At 32.1% G+C, this 20,201-nt stretch overlaps 1 protein-coding gene across 2 annotated transcripts in view; it reads left to right on the top strand.

The window, feature by feature from the left end:
• Nucleotides 1-20,201, top strand: part of LOC149806521 (regulator of G protein signaling 22-like) — a 201,709-nt gene that overhangs the window by 152,522 nt on the left and 28,986 nt on the right. For both annotated transcript variants that reach the window (XM_089954185.1, XM_089954186.1), the window contains one exon: nt 977-1,138. In XM_089954185.1, coding sequence (XP_089810311.1) covers nt 977-1,138 — 162 coding nt within the window. The remainder of the gene's footprint in view (nt 1-976; nt 1,139-20,201) is intronic.

Raw genomic sequence — 20,201 nt, 5'->3', positions numbered from 1 at the left:
TCACCTAAATATATGCATACATTCTGGTGTCACCTAAATATATGCATACATTCTGGTGTCACCTAAAGATATGCATAATACATTCATGATGTCACCTAAATATATGCATACATTCTGGTGTCACCTAAATATAGGCATACATTCTGGTGTCACCTAAATATATGCATACATTCTGGTGTCACCTAAAGATGTGCTTACATTAAACATTTTTTTAAGGGTTATTTAGTTAATACAATTTTAATGCTAAAAACCTTATCATCATAGTTTGCACTCTAAAGATCACGTATAGTGCATATGATGTTTCATTAAGTTTCAAGGTTAAGTCCTTCTGATAAGTGCAAGTAAACATCATGTGACCTGACAAGGACATTTGTTCTGGTAAAGGGTCAGACCATCCTAGTTTGTGATTTGCCAGAATTGAAATAACTCATTTGTTTACTGCAAGTGATCTCAAAATACATGAAATGATTCATTCAAGTTGCAATTTATATCTGTTGCATGTTAGTTATTTGTGAATTATTGTGTGGAATCATTCATTCATGATAGCATGATTGGTCTTGGAAGAGATACATTGAGGGGATAGATGCATTTATTTAATTTTAAATCATTCTTTGGAATTATAGTGCTCTAACATTTATTTAAAGGACGTTTGGATTAATAGTTGCATTGGAATTTCCATGAATTCATTTAAAAACATTTGGATTTATAACATAGTTATTCATTTGTACTGTTGGTACTTTAAAACATTACAGTTATCATCAGAATACCTTTGAAATGTATTTGGTTTACTTGGAACTATTGTAATTGATAGAACTTTTAGGATATTTGGGCATTCTCTCACCATACTGACAGCTATAAGAAAATAAATGAATATTTAAAATTATACAAAACTTGTTGGTTATCTCACTCTCTTGTTAGGTAGTTTAAGACCCTAGATCATAATACCTGTGTGTTATTTATTTTGTCTTCCATATAGTTGATAGTTTTCCGCTACCTATTTGGACACTGGAATGATTTTTGTAACTTCCGTGCCAACTTGGCTGAAGAGAAAATCATGCCAACCATCGAGCGTCGACGAAGACATGCCAAGGTCAAGGATAGAAAGAGGCAACAAGAACTAGAAGAGAAACTGGCCAAGGTATTGAAGCTAGATGTGATAAAGGCTTATACTGACAACATTTATTTTCTCTAGACCTATTTTTATGTGGCACCTATTTTCATGGAATTGATGGAAGCTTGGAAAATTAATATTGAACAAAAAATATCAAAAGAAACCAAAATTTTGATACCAAATAAAAATGATACTCATATTTTGAAAAAGGGCCCTTTCCAAATCCACCATTTTTTAAAAACTGACAACAATGTCATTGTTTGCAAAACTTCAAAATTCTTTTTATCCAAATGAATTGACAGTAGCTTACTAAAGGTATTCTGCATTCAGAGTCTCTGTAGCTATGTATTAATTAAGCATGTAATATTTGTAAAACTTGAGTACATGATTTGTTTCTGTCAGCTTGTGTCCTGCAATACTCATCTTGGTTTATTCATTTCATATCTGTTAGAAATTTACGTACTAGTTCTTCAGTCAGAGATTTTAAATCTGTTCACGGTTCAACACTTGTAATAATCAAATTGTCCTATTAATGCAAAGTTAGGAATTAGTTACAAAAGGATGTACCTAATTATGATTATAATGTCAGACATCTTTCAGTTTGTAATATTATTTCTTTTTCATTTTACTTCATCTTTTTAAGTGACATTGTAGATCTTTCTTTGGTTTTTTGTCTGTCTTGTTCATATTTTATTTAATAAGTTCTTGAAAAAGGAAAGAATTTTGCATTAAAAAGGGACTTCCATTAAATGGGACTTCCATTAAAAGGGACTTCCATTAAATGGGTCTGTCTGTCCACATCCAAGATGAAGCTCATTGTTTACATTCTAGCTAAATATAGACAGGCTTGACAAAAATGGAGTCTTTTGTTAAGGAAAAACATGATTCAGAAATCAAGATAAATAAAATAGTCATGTACTGAACAGATACTCTTACAGAATTCATCAGTTAATTAAGGTTACAGAATTCATCAGTTAATTATTTAGGGTTACAGAATTCATCAGTTAATTAATTAAGGTTACAGAATTCATCAGTTAATTAATTAAGGTTACAGAATTCATCAGTTAATTAATTAAGGTTGCAGATTAATTTATCCAGGAGAGTCCTGTATAGGAGCTAATTTGTGAGTAATTTACATAATTGATTAAAAATCAGCTATCCTACATGTTCACAAAGTACTAACATGGAAAAGCTAAGCTTGGTAGGACTGCATTTCTTAACATCAATGTGAAAAACAATGATAACAGATTTTATCATTATGGATTGCAAGTGGTATTCCATTGCACACAAATACACATTGTTCTCAAGTCTCCCCATTTCACAAACTATCAATAGAAAAATACCTGTAAAAACTCATGTGTGCTTTAACTTTTCAAAACACAAATTTAAAATGCTTGTAAGTGTGCCACACAGTTGAAAATGTTTGCCACAAGTATGCCAGAACAGACATTGATGTGTCAATCTATTTAGATAATACATGAATGACTCTGGATCATGTACTGTGTGTCAATCTCTTTAGATAATATGTGAATGACTCTGTATCATGTACTGTGTGTCAGTCTCTTTAGATAATACATGAATGACTCTGGATCATGCACTGTGTGTCAGTCTCTTTAAATAATACGTGAATGACTCTGGATTATGTACTGTGTGTCAGTCTCTTTAGATAATGCATGAATGACTCTGGATCATGTACTGTGTGTCAGTCTCTTTAGATAATATGTGAATGACTGGATCAAATACTGTGTGTCAGTCTCTTTAGATAATACATGAATGACTCTGGATCATGTACAGTGTGTCAGTCTCTTTAGATAATACATGAATGACTCTGGATCATGTACAGTGTGTCAGTCTCTTTAATAATACATGAATGACTCTGGATCATGTACTGTGTGTCAGTCTCTGTAGATAATACATGAATGACTCTGGATCATGTACTGTTATTGTACAATGCAAATTAAAATGTTATCTGCCATGGATATTTAAATATTGTCCTTTAGAGAGAAAATAATGGCATTTTGTTCTCTGGTAATTTTCAGGAAGAAAAGGTAATTCATATTTGCTTTGCAAATTATCACATGCAAATAGCTGAACATAATTCACCTTCATTAGTGTCCTGCTTATGTCAGTAAGACATAAACATTAAAGTCTGTAATAGGAAAAAAAATGTTTTATTAAGTCACATGCTTGCTTAATTTATATTCTCACTTTTTTAGTTCATTTGAATGAAAAAGCAGATTTTGTATTTAATATTTACTGTGACTTTCAGATTGAAATTTTGAATTAAAGTAATATATAGTTTTAGTATTTGTGGTGAGAATTATTTAGGTAATATTACAAACTAGTGATTACAATATAAGTACAGTTATGTTGTTTTTTTTTTAATTTAGGGGTTTTGAGTCTGAGTTCAATATTTCTACTCAGACAGTTTTATTAATACAGGACAGTGTCATGCAACATCATGAATGATCTCATTAAGACACTCGGAAGTTCTCAGCCATCATGAATGATCTCATTAAGTCACTCGGAAGTTCTCAGCCATCATGAATGATCTCATTAAATCACTCGGAAGTTCTCAGCCATCATGAATGATCTCATTAAGTCACTCGGAAGTTCTCAGCCATCATGAATGATCTCATTAAGTCACTCGGAAGTTCTCAGCCATCATGAATGATCTCATTAAATCACTCGGAAGTTCTCAGCCATCATGAATGATCTCATTAAGTCACTCAGAAGTTCTCAGCCAAATGATAGAAAATAAAATAGTCTGTCTATATTAGCTGGTGAAGATAGTGTTGGTTTGGTTGAATTAAATATTTGGTTTAACAAGGCTAAGACATATCTTAGAGCTCTATATGGTTACAGGAAGCATGAAAATGGAAAGACTTCAGAACAAAAGTAATGTAACTTTTCTTCTAATAAGTAATTTTAGTATAAAATAATCAAAGACTTTGGTGTTATTTTATGCTTAATTTGATGTTTTCAGCATGAAAAGGTAAAACAATTAATTTCCTCATGCCACATGCATAAACTAGTACATAGTTATCATCAAATGACACTTCCATAAACTAATATACATCGAATTTTATTCATTCCATGACATATCCATTAGAAGAATTTGAATTTATTTGGTTTCCATTTTTTCTACTAAAAGCTACTAACTCAATCAAGTGATTCTTTGCTTGTGAAATAAATGCATGATAATATTATCACTGATTCCTATTCCAGCCTTCTAATCAGTATTTGCAACGAGCATTTTGCCTTTTAAGCAGAATAAACCACTGACAAAAAAGCCATATTTTATGCCACAGTTTGATAGATCCATGAAAACTTTTCTTACAACTTTTCTTTCTGCCACTACACAGCAGAATAACCACTGACAAAAACGCCATATTTTATGCCACATTTTGATTCATCAATGAAAACTTTTCTTTCTGTCACTACAGAAGGTTTGAAGCGTATACTTATATATGCTAATTCCCAGGTTCAGATCTAAAAGTTAAATTTTTGGGGGTGGGGGATTCCTTTGTTCATTTTGAGAAAAGAGGGAATTTTCTGAATATGGGAAATGTTTCATGAAGAAATAAAGGTAGGTCTTGAATGCAATTTATTTTAGAAATAGGCATGACATCCTAGAATATATCCCGAAGTTTCCTTAAGTCTGTGCACTTAAGTCTATGTCAATGACATGGTCTTTAGACTTAAGTGTATGTCACTGAAATTGTCTTTAGATCTAAGGCTATGTCACTGAAATGGTCTTTAGATCTAAGTCTATGTCACTGACATGGTCTTTAGACTTAAGTGTATGTCACTGACATGGTCTTTAGACCTAATTGTATGACACTGACACAGTCTTTAGACTTAAGTGTATGTCATCGACATGGTCTTTAGATCTGAGTGAATGCCATTGGCATTGTCATTGGACCTAAGTATATGTCACCGACATGGTCTTTGGACCTAAGTGTATGTCATTGACATGGTTTTTAGACTTAAGTGTATGTCATCGACATGGTCTTTAGACGTAAGTGTATGCCACTGACATGGTCTTTAGACCTTGGTGTATGTCACTGACATGGTCTTTAGACTTAAGTGTATATCTGCAAAGCTACCAACAGGTCAATTTTCATCAAGTCAGCAGAGTACTATGTTCCTTTGAGATTGGAACTTGTTGGAAAGGGATTGGGGTCAGAACATTTTACATAAGTTAGCTTTCAATGAAAACCAGCCATTTTTTGTGGTCATTTGATTTTTGTTATGAAATGATATGAGATGAAATGAAGACCAGTTAATTTTTTGTTGGTCATGTGATTTTCTTGTGAAATTGAGAAGACTGTGAAATAAAAACAGTCCATCCATAATTGACTTACTGTAATGTCATGTGATGAAGTTTGAGGTTTGTGTTGCAGAAGAGCCCCCGGAGCAAATCTCGGGTAATAAAATGTTACTTGATATACTACGTGTGATTATATTACACTTGGTGCATGACAGAACACAAACGGGCAGTTGGGAATGCATTAGAAGGGCATGGAGTGAAAACCATCATTGTCATACTCTAACATAAAAATGAAAATGTAGACACATCCAATTCATGATTGAGCTTCTTCAGATAAAATTGTTAAATTGTTATGAAATTCTTTCAAAGTTATGTCCGCTCTAAAGGTAGTAATTTATTAAAAAATAAGCTGTTATTTAACTGTCTTGTAACATATGCAACACTGATTTAATTATTATTATTTTTCAGAATAATAATTATGTAAGAATTTATCTCTTGTAGAATGAATATTTCATCAGATGTTAAACATTTCTAACCCTGATTTAGGCAATTCAGAACATTAGATTCTACTTATGAAGTACAATGCCAAATGCAAAGTAAATTTTAATGGTAGAAATTACTACCTGACAACTTATCTTATGATACACAACTTTTTCTGAAATATACTTTCTCTCATGAAAGCAATTATTTTAGTTCGACACTGTATACAGGGTTACTTTTGTATTTTTTAAATACTTTTTCACAATACATCAGTCTTCTACAAATATGAAACATATGTGAAAAATTTCATCCTCTAAGCTGTATTCACCATTATGAATTGAATATATCTATTCAGCGTTATGAATTGAGTATATCTATTCAGCATTATGAATTGAATATATCTATTCAGCATGAGGAATTGAATATATATATTCACCATTATGAACTGAATATATCCATTCACCATTATGGATTGAATGTGTCTACATCAATGAGGAACTAAACATTCCTAGAACACAGTAGAGCATTCTTTTATACCAGCATGAACTGAATTCTGAAATGTGTGCAGTCACTTGCCAATCCACATTGTATTTCAGTATGCATTTACCAGTTTGTATTCAAAACAAAATCCATGTCAAAACCAACCCAAGCATGAGACATTTAAACATGCCTTCCTCACTTTATTTACATGTTTAATGAAGCAGAATGGAACATAAATATTTTTTATGAAGTAATATCAATGTTATGATGTTTATCTAAACTTAATTGGTTACTTCTAATCTATAATAAATATCTAATCAGTTTTCCGTTTAAATTTGGGTTTATTTCGTTTGTGGGTTTTAATACCATTTTAAGCGCATGTCAGGTTTTATATGGTGGCCAGTATATTGGGTGGAGGAAGAACCCAGGAATACCCTGGCAAGCTTTCACACATACCCTCATTGGCTGAGCCAAGATTCAAAACCCACATGGACAGAGGTGAGATATGCATGATCTGTAAATGTGAGCACTTTAGACCATGTGACCATACAGAACCCCTTTAATTAGGGCTTTACATGGGAACCCTATTGTAGTTACCTTTTCTGTCCATTCTTACACCCATCTGTTTACACTTTATATACCAAAGCTCTGTGACCCTTACACATAACTGGATGCTGTATGGTAATGAATTGTCTGTTACATGTAGCTGTGTCTTTTAAGGTCCAATTTTGATAAATTTATTACCCTTTATAATCTCCCAGCAGCAGGTCCTTGTAACCAGCATCACAAACATAGCTCAGGAATAATTTAACATACTCAGATCCATTAAGATGTGATCAAAGGTCTGAAAATGCCATCTGTGCTTTGTTTCATGAACTCCATTTTGGTTAGAGTTCTGGCCCTTGACAATTATCTCCTCCTGAGTTATTGTTTGTGACTGGCACAGCTTATGAACCATTCAACTAATTCCAGTGCATTTTGTTATGACCATGGTCTCAGTGACCTAGATGTACCTTTTATGGATTTTGACTTATCAACTGCATTTTTGGATAGAGTTATGACTCCTGACAATTTCATATCTTCACATGGGATGCTGCATGGAACCGGCATAACTCAAGAACAGTTCAAATATTCTGTTATAATTTGGCATGATCATTCTATCATCGACCCAAATGTACCTTTCATTGGATGTCTCATCAAGTCTGTTTTGAACAGAGTTAAGGTCCCTGTCAATTGAGTTGATGTCTTCACATGGGATGTGGTTTTGTAAAGTATAGCTCAAGAACCCTTCAACATATTCTGATATGAATGTTGTCTCACAGACTTACATGTGCCTTGTATGGATTTAGTCTCGTTTACCCCATTTTGTAAGGCATGAATATTGTCTCATAGACTTACAAGTGCTTTGTATGGATTTAGTCTCATTTACCCCATTTTGTAAGGTATGGCCCTTGATAGCTGAAAACAATTATTTGAACCGTATAACTAATTTTAATCACAAAATAGAAAATTCATAAAATTAAGGATATTTTCATTTACTTCATTTGAAAAGAAGTTCTTTTTCAATGAGGTCTGCATAGATGCAAGTTCCCCCAAAAATTGTCTAATGAATGAATTGCTACAATGAATGGAGAGAACATGTGTTCTTCTAGCCACTCTCTCCCACCACAGTTGTTTTGCCACCAATTTTTCAGTTGGAAATCTTGTTCTGACTTGTGTGACTCAAATTGCAATAGCACAGATAGGGTGTTGACTTGAGTCCCTGGCAACCCTTGGTTACAGTCAGACTCTGGTAATTAATATTGTACCCAGTAGTCTGTTATTGACTGGTAGAATGTCACTGACTGGTTAACCTCTTTTTTCTATAAGCTCATCTCTTCCAGTACCATGTTATGGTATTGTCATTCTGAACATCCATTAACATTTACCTCTTTGGTACATAACTTTGTAACAGTATGAGAGATTTTAATGAAATTGTGCCCAAATATACATAATGACTGGACCACAGGGTTGGATACAATATCCTCCCCCAGCCTCAGTCATGGCAATAGCAGAAGAGAAACTTTGCCAATATAAAGGCACAAAAAGGGAACTGTAATTCTTTGACTTGTACCATTGTCTGGTGTAGAATTTTTGAATCACTGAAGATAATACAAATTTGCCTATGTATAGAAACTGACTAAATGGTGTGTCTCTTACCTTTGCCATGCCCTATGCATAAAGGTCAAGTTCATGCAAGGAATTATGTCATTGTGTGATTTGTATCCTGATCCTGAGTAAAATGTTTGCAGTACTGATATTTTAATGCCATTTTTGGCCATTTTTATATTATGTCTAATAGATGTGTCATGTACATTGCCATGCCCCATGCCTCAAGGTCAAGGTCACAGAAGGCAACTTGTAATTCTGATAGTTGTATCCTTAACTAGGGTTTAAATTTTGAAGATATTTTGATGAAGCTCTGCCATTGAATTGTCAAGGACATGCCACCTGTCTCAAGGTCAAGGCCATGGCAAAGGAAAATGTAATTATGTTACTTATGTTTCTTTTTGGAATATTACTTTTGAACTACAGAAGTTATTTTAATGAAACTTTACCATTATTTTTTTTTGCTTTATTCATGAATGAAAGATAATTCTGTCACTGAATATGCCATTGTTTTACTCTGAATATGCCATTGTTTTACTCTGCTAGATGCTTATTGTATTATCACCTTCTGTTCATTGCTGATAAGAAACTCCTTTATTTTTAACAGAGTATGAATGGTAGTTAACGTTGTCATCCAGTAGACATATTTTGTTCATATTTGACAGCAACTAGAAAAAGTTCAGAATCTTGTTTAGATATGAATAGATAGAATGAAATACAGCAGTTAAAGGTTTTGTGCTACATGCCATCTTTCACTGCAAGTAAACAAGCCACTTCCATTCTCTATTACTATCCCACTTCCATTCTCTCTTACTATCCTACTTCCATTCTCTATTACTATCTCATTTTAAGATGACACAGACCATATTTACAATATGCTTTGTAGAGAATTACAAACTGGTATGTACTTTTATGAAATTGGCAAAATCTAAAAAGAGTATATTATAGATTGTATGTATATATATATATATATATATATATATATATATATATATATATATATATATATATATGTTCACTGTGGAAAAGACTTCATATGTTATTGAAAGATAACCAATGGTTGGACATGTAGTTATATAATACTCAAAGTGTGTACAATTAGGTCTAACAATGGGATTAAGGAACAACAGATTTAGGAAAGGACATGGATTAAAGGATTAGTTAGTATGTATTGTGCACTAATGTAATTTTTGCTTTGCAGGAATCAAACACAGAATGATGTGTGTGTCATGAACAACAAAAATAACACATTTCATACATGTATACTTGAATCATTAACAAGTCAGAAAATAGTTTGATGTTATGCAGATTGACTTTGATATTTGCTTGTTTTTGTCTAATTAAAAATTGCAGCAATCAGGATATCAAACATTTCAAGTTATTTTTTTAAAGTTGTAATTGGATGAATCATTTATTAATCTGACATTATTGTTTTTCAATCAGTATGCAGCTATTTACTGTTGATCACCTTTTGTTTTTGCACACTGCACCAATTTTCATGGGGTACCAGTTTTCAATAATTTTGTGGGAGCTTCAGACCTTGAATATTAAGATCCAACAAAGGCATTCTCACTCAGACAACCAGACATGCAGACACAGTTAACAAGTTTATGATTCCACTAAAAGTCTTTTTTCTTCTGTTCTTAAAACAGAGAAAAGAAGAAAATAAGTACCAATGAAAATCAATCAATTCAAAGAAACTTATGCATTTCAGTATTTGTTGCAGCATTCCCTCACTATAATGTCCTTCATTATAAAGCATTGTCTCACATCTACAGTATAGCGATGAGAAAATGATGTCTCACATCTACAGTATAGCGATGAGAAAATGGTCTCACATCTACAGTATAGCGATGAGAAAATGATGTCTCACATCTACAGTATAGCGATGAGAAAATGGTCTCACATCTACAGTATAGTGATGAGAAAATGGTCTCACATCTACAGTATAGCGATGAGGAAATGATGTTTACAACATTTATTATTTGTTTGGTACTGTATATACTCACTTATAAGTCAAGTCCAACTGAAAACAACATAGCACCTGATCGTCTGTCACATAATGCACCAGCAGATCAGGATCTATGTTATTTATTCTACTAATTATTCCTAACAAGCTGCATAGACTCAAAATCTGGATAGCCAATTATGATAATGCAGATCTGTGTCTGTGCAATTTGCAGTTTTACTTGACTTATAAGTAAATATAGATGGTACATTGCATTGCATTATGTTCTCAAAATACTTTTTAGCAATTTCAATAATAAAACCTTAGGATCTTGTTCTTGAATATCTAGTGTACATAGTTTCAATAATAAAACCTTAGGATCTTGTTCTTGAATATCTAGTGTACATAGTTTCAATACATTATGTTCACACAAAATAATTAATAGCAAAATTAAATACTAGGAAATTCTATTGCAGAATAGACTGTATACAATATTTGTCATATTCCCACTGTTTTTTATCATAAGTATTTGTTTTATGGTATTTATCTTAAAATAAAATAAATATATTATCTTTATGTTTTAGCGTAAGATGAAAAAGGTAAATTGAATATACTGCTTCATGTATATAACCAACCCTAAATTTTTTCAATACCATTGTGTATATCTGGATTTTTTTGATATATTTTTTATATTTATATCACCAGTATATATATGGAGATTTTTAAAACATTTTTTCTTCTAGTGTAGTTTTATATCACTATGATTTATACCAGTCTTTTTACATATGTTTACTATTTGTCCCAAACCATTGCTGTGGTAGTTCTTTGTGGCTTAAATGTTATTACAGCCTGACTGTTGGGGGACATTTTTTAGACAAAACATGTTACATGTACACTATTGTCATTATTATTATTGCTATTATATTATTATTATTATTATTATTATTATTATTATTATTATTATTGCTGTTTTTGTTGTTGTTGCTGTCCTCTGCCTTTTGACAAAAGATGATGGACACAGTATGCATGTCCCATTACATCAAATATTACAGACAGTGTTTCACAGATCCATCCATAAAGTCTTGACCCATCATGTCCTGTCACATTACATCCATTATAACATATAGTGTATTTCACAGATCCATCCATAAAGTCTTGATCCATCATGACCTGTCACATCACATCCATTATAACATATAGTGTATTTCACAGATCCATCCATAAAGTCTTGACCCATCATGACCTGTCACATTACATCCATTATAACATATAGATTATTTCACAGATCCATCCATAAAGTCTTGACCCATCATGTCCTGTCACATCACGTCCATTATAACATATAGTGTATTTCACAGATCCATCCATAAAGTCTTGACCCATCATGTCCTGTCACATCACGTCCATTATAACATATAAATTATTTCACAGATCCATCCATAAAGTCTTGGCTCATCATGACCTGTCACATTACATCCATTATAACATATAGATTATTTCACAGATCCATCCATAAAGTCTTGACCCATCATGTCCTGTCACATCATGTCCATTATAACATATAAATTATTTCACAGATCCATCCATAAAGTCTTGGCTCATCATGACCTGTCACATTACATCCATTATAACATATAGTGTATTTCACAGATCCATCCATAAAGTCTTGACCCATCATGACCTGTCACATCACATCTTTTATAAGAAATAGTGTTATCAATATCTGTCCATAAAGTCCAGTCTCATCCAAAGAAGTTAGTTTGACTTTGAAGTTTAATTTTCAGTTCCCATGAGTAACTTATAAATAAAACTTCATGAATTGATATTAAATTTGATTTGAGGCTTTATCTTAGCAACACCTTGGTCAGGTTTTAGTCTTACTGTTGTTGACCAATAACAACACCTTGATCAAGTTTGAGTCTTACTGTTGTTGACCAATATTAATAAACCTTGGTCAAGTTTGAGTCGTATTGTTGTTGACCAATAACAACACCGTGGTCAAATTTAAATCTTACTGTTGTTGACCAATATTAATAAACCTTGGTCAAGTTTGAGTCTTACTGTTGTTGACCAATAACAACACCTTGGTCAAGTTTGAGTCTTACTGTTGTTGACCAATATTAATACACCTTGGTCAAGTTTGAGTCTTACTGTTGTTGACCAATAACAACACCTTGGTCAAGTTTGAATCTTACTGTTGTTGACCAAATTTTATGTCAGAATAGCACCTGTTTGATTTGTTAGTTTTGCCCTTTACTAACATCATAATGTCAGGGACATCTGTTACTTACAGACACATTTTTAGTTCATTCTTTTAACATTAATACCATTTGACATTAATAGATAAAAACTTTTATACTTGCATAGCATTACATCAGGACATCTTACTACATGTAGGATCATATCTTCAAGCTGAAGTTCAAAGGTCATCATTTTCATTTTTTTCATTTCTATTTTTAACTCTACAGGTGAGTGCAATAGAAACATGAAACTTGGTACAGCTCTTCCAAGTTATAATGCAGTTGTGGATATAGCATGGTACCGCAGTTAGTTTATCAGATGTATCATAATATTGGTAGGACTAAAACAGCTTAAAACTTAGCATTATATCTTTTTAAACAACATTATTTGAGAACATTCAATAAATTCCACTTTACTGCAGTCCAGTACATACAGCTCTCACTACACCATGATTCAGTACATAATGATGTTATCACTATGTCATGATTTGTTACATAATAATGTTCTCATTATACCATGATTCAGTAGATATATATGTTCTCATTAATCTTGATTTGTTACATAATGCTGTTCTCACTATACCATGATTCAGTACATAATACTGTTCTCACTATACCATGATTTGGTACATAATGCTGTTCTCACTATATCATGATTTGGTACATGATGCTGTTTCACTATACCATGATTCAGCACATAATACTGTTTTCACTATGCCATGATTTAGTACATAATACTGTTTCACTATACCATGATTCAGTATATAATGATGTTCTCACTATATCATGATTTGGTACATATTGCTGTTTCACTATACCATGATTCAGTACATAATACAGTTTTCACTATGCCATGATTTAGTACATAATGCTGTTTCACTATACCATGATTCAGTACATAATACTGTTCTTACTATGCCATGATTCAGTACATAATACTGTTCTCACTATGCCATGATTTGGTACATAATACTGCTTCACTATACCATGATTCAGTATATAATGATGTTCTCACTATATCATGATTTGGTACATAATGCTGTTTCACTTTACCATGATTCAGTACATAATACTGTTTTCACTATGCCATGATTTATAATGCTGTTTCACTATACCATGATTCAGTACATAATACTGTTCTTACTATGCCATGATTCAGTACATAATACTGTTCTCACTATGCCATGATTTGGTACATAATGCTGTTTCACTAGACCATGATTTGGTACATATTTCTGTTCTCACTATATAATGATTTGGTACATAATACTGTTCTTACTATGCCATGATTCAGTACATAATACTGTTCTCACTATATCATGATTTGGTACATAATGCTGTTTCACTAGACCATGATTTGGTACATATTTCTGTTCTCACTATATAATGATTTGGTACATAATACTGTTCTTACTATACCATGATTCAGTACATAATACTGTTCTTACTATTCCATGATTCAGTACATAATACTGTTCTCACTATATCATGATTTGGTACATAATGCTGTTTCACTAGACCATGATTCAGTACATAATGATGTTCTCACTATATCATGATTCAGTACATAGTGCTGTTCTCATTATACCATGATTTGGTACATATTTCTGTTCTCACTATATAATGATTTGGTACATAATGTTGTTGTCACTATATCATGATTTGGTACATAATACTGGTCTCACTATACCATGATTTGGTACATAATGATGTTCTCACTATATCATTATTTGGTACATAATGCTGTTCTCATTACATTGCAGTTAGATACATAATACTATTGTCACTATACCACAGTTAGATACATAATACTGTTGTCACTATACCACAGTTTGATACATAATACTGTTCTCACTATACAACAGTTTGAAACATAATACTGTTCTCACTATACTACAGTTTGGTATATAATGCTGTTGTTACTATACTACAATTTGGTACATAATGCTGTTTCATTATACTGCAGTTTGGTACATAATGTTGTTGTCACTATACCACAGTTTGGTACATAATGCTGTGGTCACTATATCACAGTTTGGTACGTAATGCTGTTGTCACTATACCACCATTTGGTATGCAATGTTGTTGTCACTATATCACAGTTTGGTATATAATGCTGTTGTCACTATACCACAGTATGTTACATAAAGCTGTTGTCACTATACCACAGTTTGGTGCATAATGCTGTTCTCACTATACCACAGTTTGGTACATAATGCTGTTGTCACTATACCACAGTTTGTTACATAAAGCTGTTCTCACTATACCACAGTTTTGATACATAATGCTGTTGTCACTATACCACAGTTTGGTACATAATGCTGTTGTCACTATACCACAGTTTGGTACATAATGCTGTGGTCACTATATCACAGTTTGGTACGTAATGCTGTTGTCACTATACCACCATTTGGTATGCAATGTTGTTGTCACTATATCACAGTTTGGTATATAATGCTGTTGTCACTATACCACAGTCTGTTACATAAAGCTGTTGTCACTATACCACAGTTTGGTGCATAATGCTGTTCTCACTATACCACAGTTTGGTACATAATGCTGTTGTCACTATACCACAGTTTGTTACATAAAGCTGTTCTCACTATACCACAGTTTTGATACATAATGCTGTTGTCACTATACCACAGTTTGGTACATAATGCTGTTGTCACTATACTGCATTTTGGTACATAATGAAGTTGTCACTATACTTCAGTTTGTAACAACATGGATGGTCGTTATGGACCAAAACTATTGTGTAATAACAAGGGAGAGCTGTATTATTATGTGTCTTAACAAGGTGTGTTGGTACCACAATCAGGGTCACATCTTCAAGGTCAAGGTCACAGATTGAAATAGTGACTTTGTGTGTGGGTCTTCAGCTTTGTTAATTTTAAGATGTAGACTCTACTTGGTACTTATATGTAGATGTATCACTACCAGGAAATGAAGACCATATTCAGGGATATATTATTGCTACCAGGAAATGAAGACATATTTCAGGGTTTTATGTTTGCTACCTGGAAATGAACACCATATTCAGGGTTATATTTTTGCTACCAGTTAATGAACACCATATTCAGGGTTATATTTTCGCTACCAGGAAATGAACACCATAACCTTATCTTTCTTAATCACTAAAATATACTTTTTTGCTTCTTTTTTATAAATTATTTCACATCTTTTTATCATGAATGAACATGTGTTTACACATTTTCTTCAAACTAATTCTATGAGTCTTAGTGTGAGGTATTCAATAATATATTTGTTTGAAGGATCTGTAGAAATAATGCATCTTTGCCATGCTCATACATAAATATGCATTAAAAAATTCCTGATACTTTGCATTCATCATAGCTAACCTTGGCAATCATCTGGTATACACTCTTCTGTGGAATCAATTTGACTTCTGTTCCAATCTATACATTTAAGTACAAAGAAAAATATTTGTTTTACATGGCCACCAAATGATATGCATAACTTCATAATATATCATATTGTATACAGAAAAGAAAAAATTTATTGCAGCAAAACAAGTCTTGAGAGACCACTGCTAAGAGATACCACCTGTCTTGAGAGACCACTGCTAAGAGATAACACCTGTCTTGAGAGACCACTGCTAAGAGATACCACCTGTCTTGAGAGACCACTGCTAAGAGATACCACCTGTCTTGAGATACTGATTTCTCCATGCACCAATTTATCGATTATGTAGTTTTATGACCATCTGTGTTGAGAGAAAATTTTTGGTGGAACGGGTGGTCTTTCAGCACAGGTTCTACTGTATACAGAAGGGGTGGTCTTTCAGCACAGGTTCTAATGTATACAGCAGGGGTGGTCTTTCAGCATAGGTTCTACTGTATACAGAAGGGATGTTCTTTCAGCACAGGTTCTACTGCACACAGAAAGGGGTGGTCTTTCAGCACAGGTTCTACTGTATACAGAAAGGGGTGGTCTTTCAGCACAGGTTCTACTGTATACAGAAGGGGTGGTCTTTCAGCACAGGTTCTACTGTATACAGAAGGGGTAGACTTTCAGAACAGGTTCTGCTGTATACAGAAGGGGTGGTCATTCAGCATAGGTTCTACTGTATACAGAAAGGGGTGGTCTTTCAGCACAGGTTCTACTGTAACCAGAAGGGGCGGTATTTGAGCACAGGTTCTACTGTACACAGAAGGGGCAGTATTTGAGCACAGTTTCTACCAAATAATATACTGATCAAACTTATTCTTTTTAAAGGATTTAATTTACAGATTAGGTGACCTGCTTGCTATTCACTTCATTTTTCAATGCAGCAGAAAAATATTTGCTTGAGCCCACCTTGGTGGAAACTCAGAATAGCTGGAACTTTAGTGTTCATATGCATGTATCTTCATATGTCTGTCTGCACACTAAATTGAGGAAAATGTTAGTATTTTTTATAAGCTTGATGTTAATATTTTGTTTAATTTCTTAATGCAAGATAATAATAATAATAATAATAATAATAATAATAATAATAATAATAATAATTATAATAATAATGCTTTATTTATAGATGGTGACTCATTAGTCAAGGACTATTCTCCATTGAGGCACTCTTAAGGAGAGTATAACAATGCACATTATATGAAGATAGCAATAATTACTGTTTATTTTAACATGTTTAGTATTAAAATACTAAATTCCAGTATCTATTAGAAACATTTACATAATCATGATATCTCTTCTTAAATACTCTAATATTTTCAGCAGATTTTACATGTAGTGGAAGCTTATTCCACAGAACTGTACCAGAGTATTGAAAACTCTTTTTAAATTGCTAAAATGAAAGGCAGATTGCTCAAAAGGGGTCTATTTTTGTAATTGAGTGTAGAAATTCCTGCAGCATTAAATTTAAATGCGGGTGGCAAGGAATACCAGTCACCAGAATGAACAGTCATCAATTGAGTCAAGAAAACTTTACAGTTTTTAAAAAATTAAAATTGTACACAGTATAACTCTTTCTTAACAAAAAGCCTTTTTTAATGCATAAAATAAAATGAATAATGTCCCATCATTATTTCAGGTCCAGATTTGTTTTGGAATGTTTACACTGTTGTACTTTTTATATTAGTCAAGAAGAGCAAATGAAAACATACTGGTTGCATAAAATGGTCTCAAAATTAATTTAAAACATACTGGTTGTATAGAATGGTCTCAAAATTAATTTAAAACATACTGGTTGTATAGAATGGTCTCAAAATTAATTTGAAACATACTGGTTGTATAGAATAGTCTCAAAATTAATTTAAAACTTACTGGTTGTATATGGGCTCAAAAATTAATTTGAAACATACTGGTTGTATAGAATTGTCTCAAAATTAATTTCAAACATACTGGTTGTATAGAATTGTCTCAAAATTAATTTAAAACATACTGGTTGTATAGAATTGTCTCAAAATTAATTTAAAACATTCTGGTTGTATAGAATAGTCTCAAAATTAATTTAAAACATACTGGTTGTATAGAATGGTCTCAAAAATTAATTTAAAACATACTGGTTGTATAGAATTGTCTCAAAATTAATTTCAAACATACTGGTTGTATAGAATTGTCTCAAAATTAATTTCAAACATACTGGTTGTATATAATTGTCTCAAAATTAATGTAAAACATACTGGTTGTATAGAATGGTCTCAAAATTAATTTTTTGATATTTTTATGTACAAATTATAGGCTAGGGGGAGGTACTTACATAACATATTGGAAGCTCATCATTAATTTTTATTTTAGTCAGGTGTTTTTATGTACAAATTAGAGGGGAGTGGGATATACTTAGTTAAAATGTTGCAAGCTCAACATTAATTTTTATTTTAGTCAGGCCAAGGATAATATATTGTGATTTTTATGATTTCTTTGTCTATACTGTTTTCAAAATAGTTGCTGATAAGTTGAGTCCATCTGCAAATATCATAGACCCTGATTTGCTTTCACATAATTTGCTGGCAGATCAGAGTCTATATTGTTTGCTGGAGTAAATTGTTCCGATTACTCTTAGAAAACTGCATAGACCCAGACCTGCTAGTACATTATGAGATGACAGCTGTAGACAGTGTAGTTTGCAGATCGACTTTGAAAAATAACTCATTTCAGGGTAAACCTAATTGTGGATATGGGGCATACAATTTAAGTTTATGGGGCTTGGGGTTAACTATAAAAATGTAATGTAATAACAAAGAATATAATAAATCATAATTATTAATGGATTGAATACAACTTACACAGATCTTTATTAAATTTATTAATTAAATCTTGAATTTGGTTATAAAATGTCTTTATTTTACATAATATTTCCTGACTTGTCATTTTCATAAAAACTTTTCTACCGACAGTCACTGTATTTCTCAGTTGCCATGGTAACAGGATGTTCTCTTTAGAGTGTCTCCCATTAGAGTCACTTTGGAATACCGAGCACTTTGCCAGTCCCATTAATCAGAAATTAAAATCATTTGTCACAAATGCACAACATGCTGATTACTGATATAGTAGGATAAAAATGAAAAAGTAAGTAGAGTGAAACATTTTGGGAGTAAATTAGTTAACTAAGTACTAGGACATACCAGGCTGTATATAGTAATATAGTTATATTATAATTAACTAAGTGCTAGGACATACCAGGCTGTATATAGTAATATAGTTATATTATAATTAACTAAGTAATAGGACATACCAGGCTGTATATAGTAATATAGTTATATTATAATTAACAAAGTAATAGGACATACCAAGCTGTATATAGTAATATAGTTATATTATAATTAACAAAGTAATAGGACATACCAAGCTGTATATAGTAATATAGTTATATTATAATTAACAAAGTAATAGGACATACCAAGCTGTATATAGTAATATAGTTATATTATAATTAACTAAGTAATAGGACATACCAGGCTGCGTGAAGTAATATAGTTATAGTATAATTAACTTAGTAATAGGACATACCAGGCTGTATATAGTAATATAGTTATATTTTAATTAACAAAGTAATAGGACATACCAAGCTGTATATAGTAATATAGTTATATTATAATTAACAAAGTAATAGGACATACCAAGCTGTATATGGTAATATATGGTAGTTATATTATAATTAACTAAGTAATAGGACATACCAGGCTGTATATGGTAATATATGGTAGTTATATTATAATTAACTAAGTAATAGGACATACCAGGCTGTATATAGTAATATAGTTATATTATAATTAACTAAGTACTAGGACATACCAGACTGTATATAGTAATATAGTTATATTATAATTAACTAAGTACTAGGACATACCAGGCTGTATATGGTAATATATGGTAGTTATATTATAATTAACTAAGTAATAGGACATGCCAGGCTGTATATAGTAATATAGTTATATTATAATTAACTAAGTAATAGGACATACCAGGCTGTATATAGTAATATAGTTATATTATAACTAAGTTCTAGGACATACCAGGCTGTATATAGTAATATATGGTAGTTATATTATAATTAACTAAGTA

This window comes from Sinohyriopsis cumingii, chromosome 1 (assembly GCF_028554795.1).
Source record: "Sinohyriopsis cumingii isolate HCF-2022 chromosome 1, ASM2855479v2, whole genome shotgun sequence".
NCBI classification, from domain to species: domain Eukaryota; kingdom Metazoa; phylum Mollusca; class Bivalvia; order Unionida; family Unionidae; genus Sinohyriopsis; species Sinohyriopsis cumingii.
The sequence above is the reverse complement of the archived record's forward strand: the minus strand, read 5'-3'. Positions and strand labels throughout refer to the sequence as shown.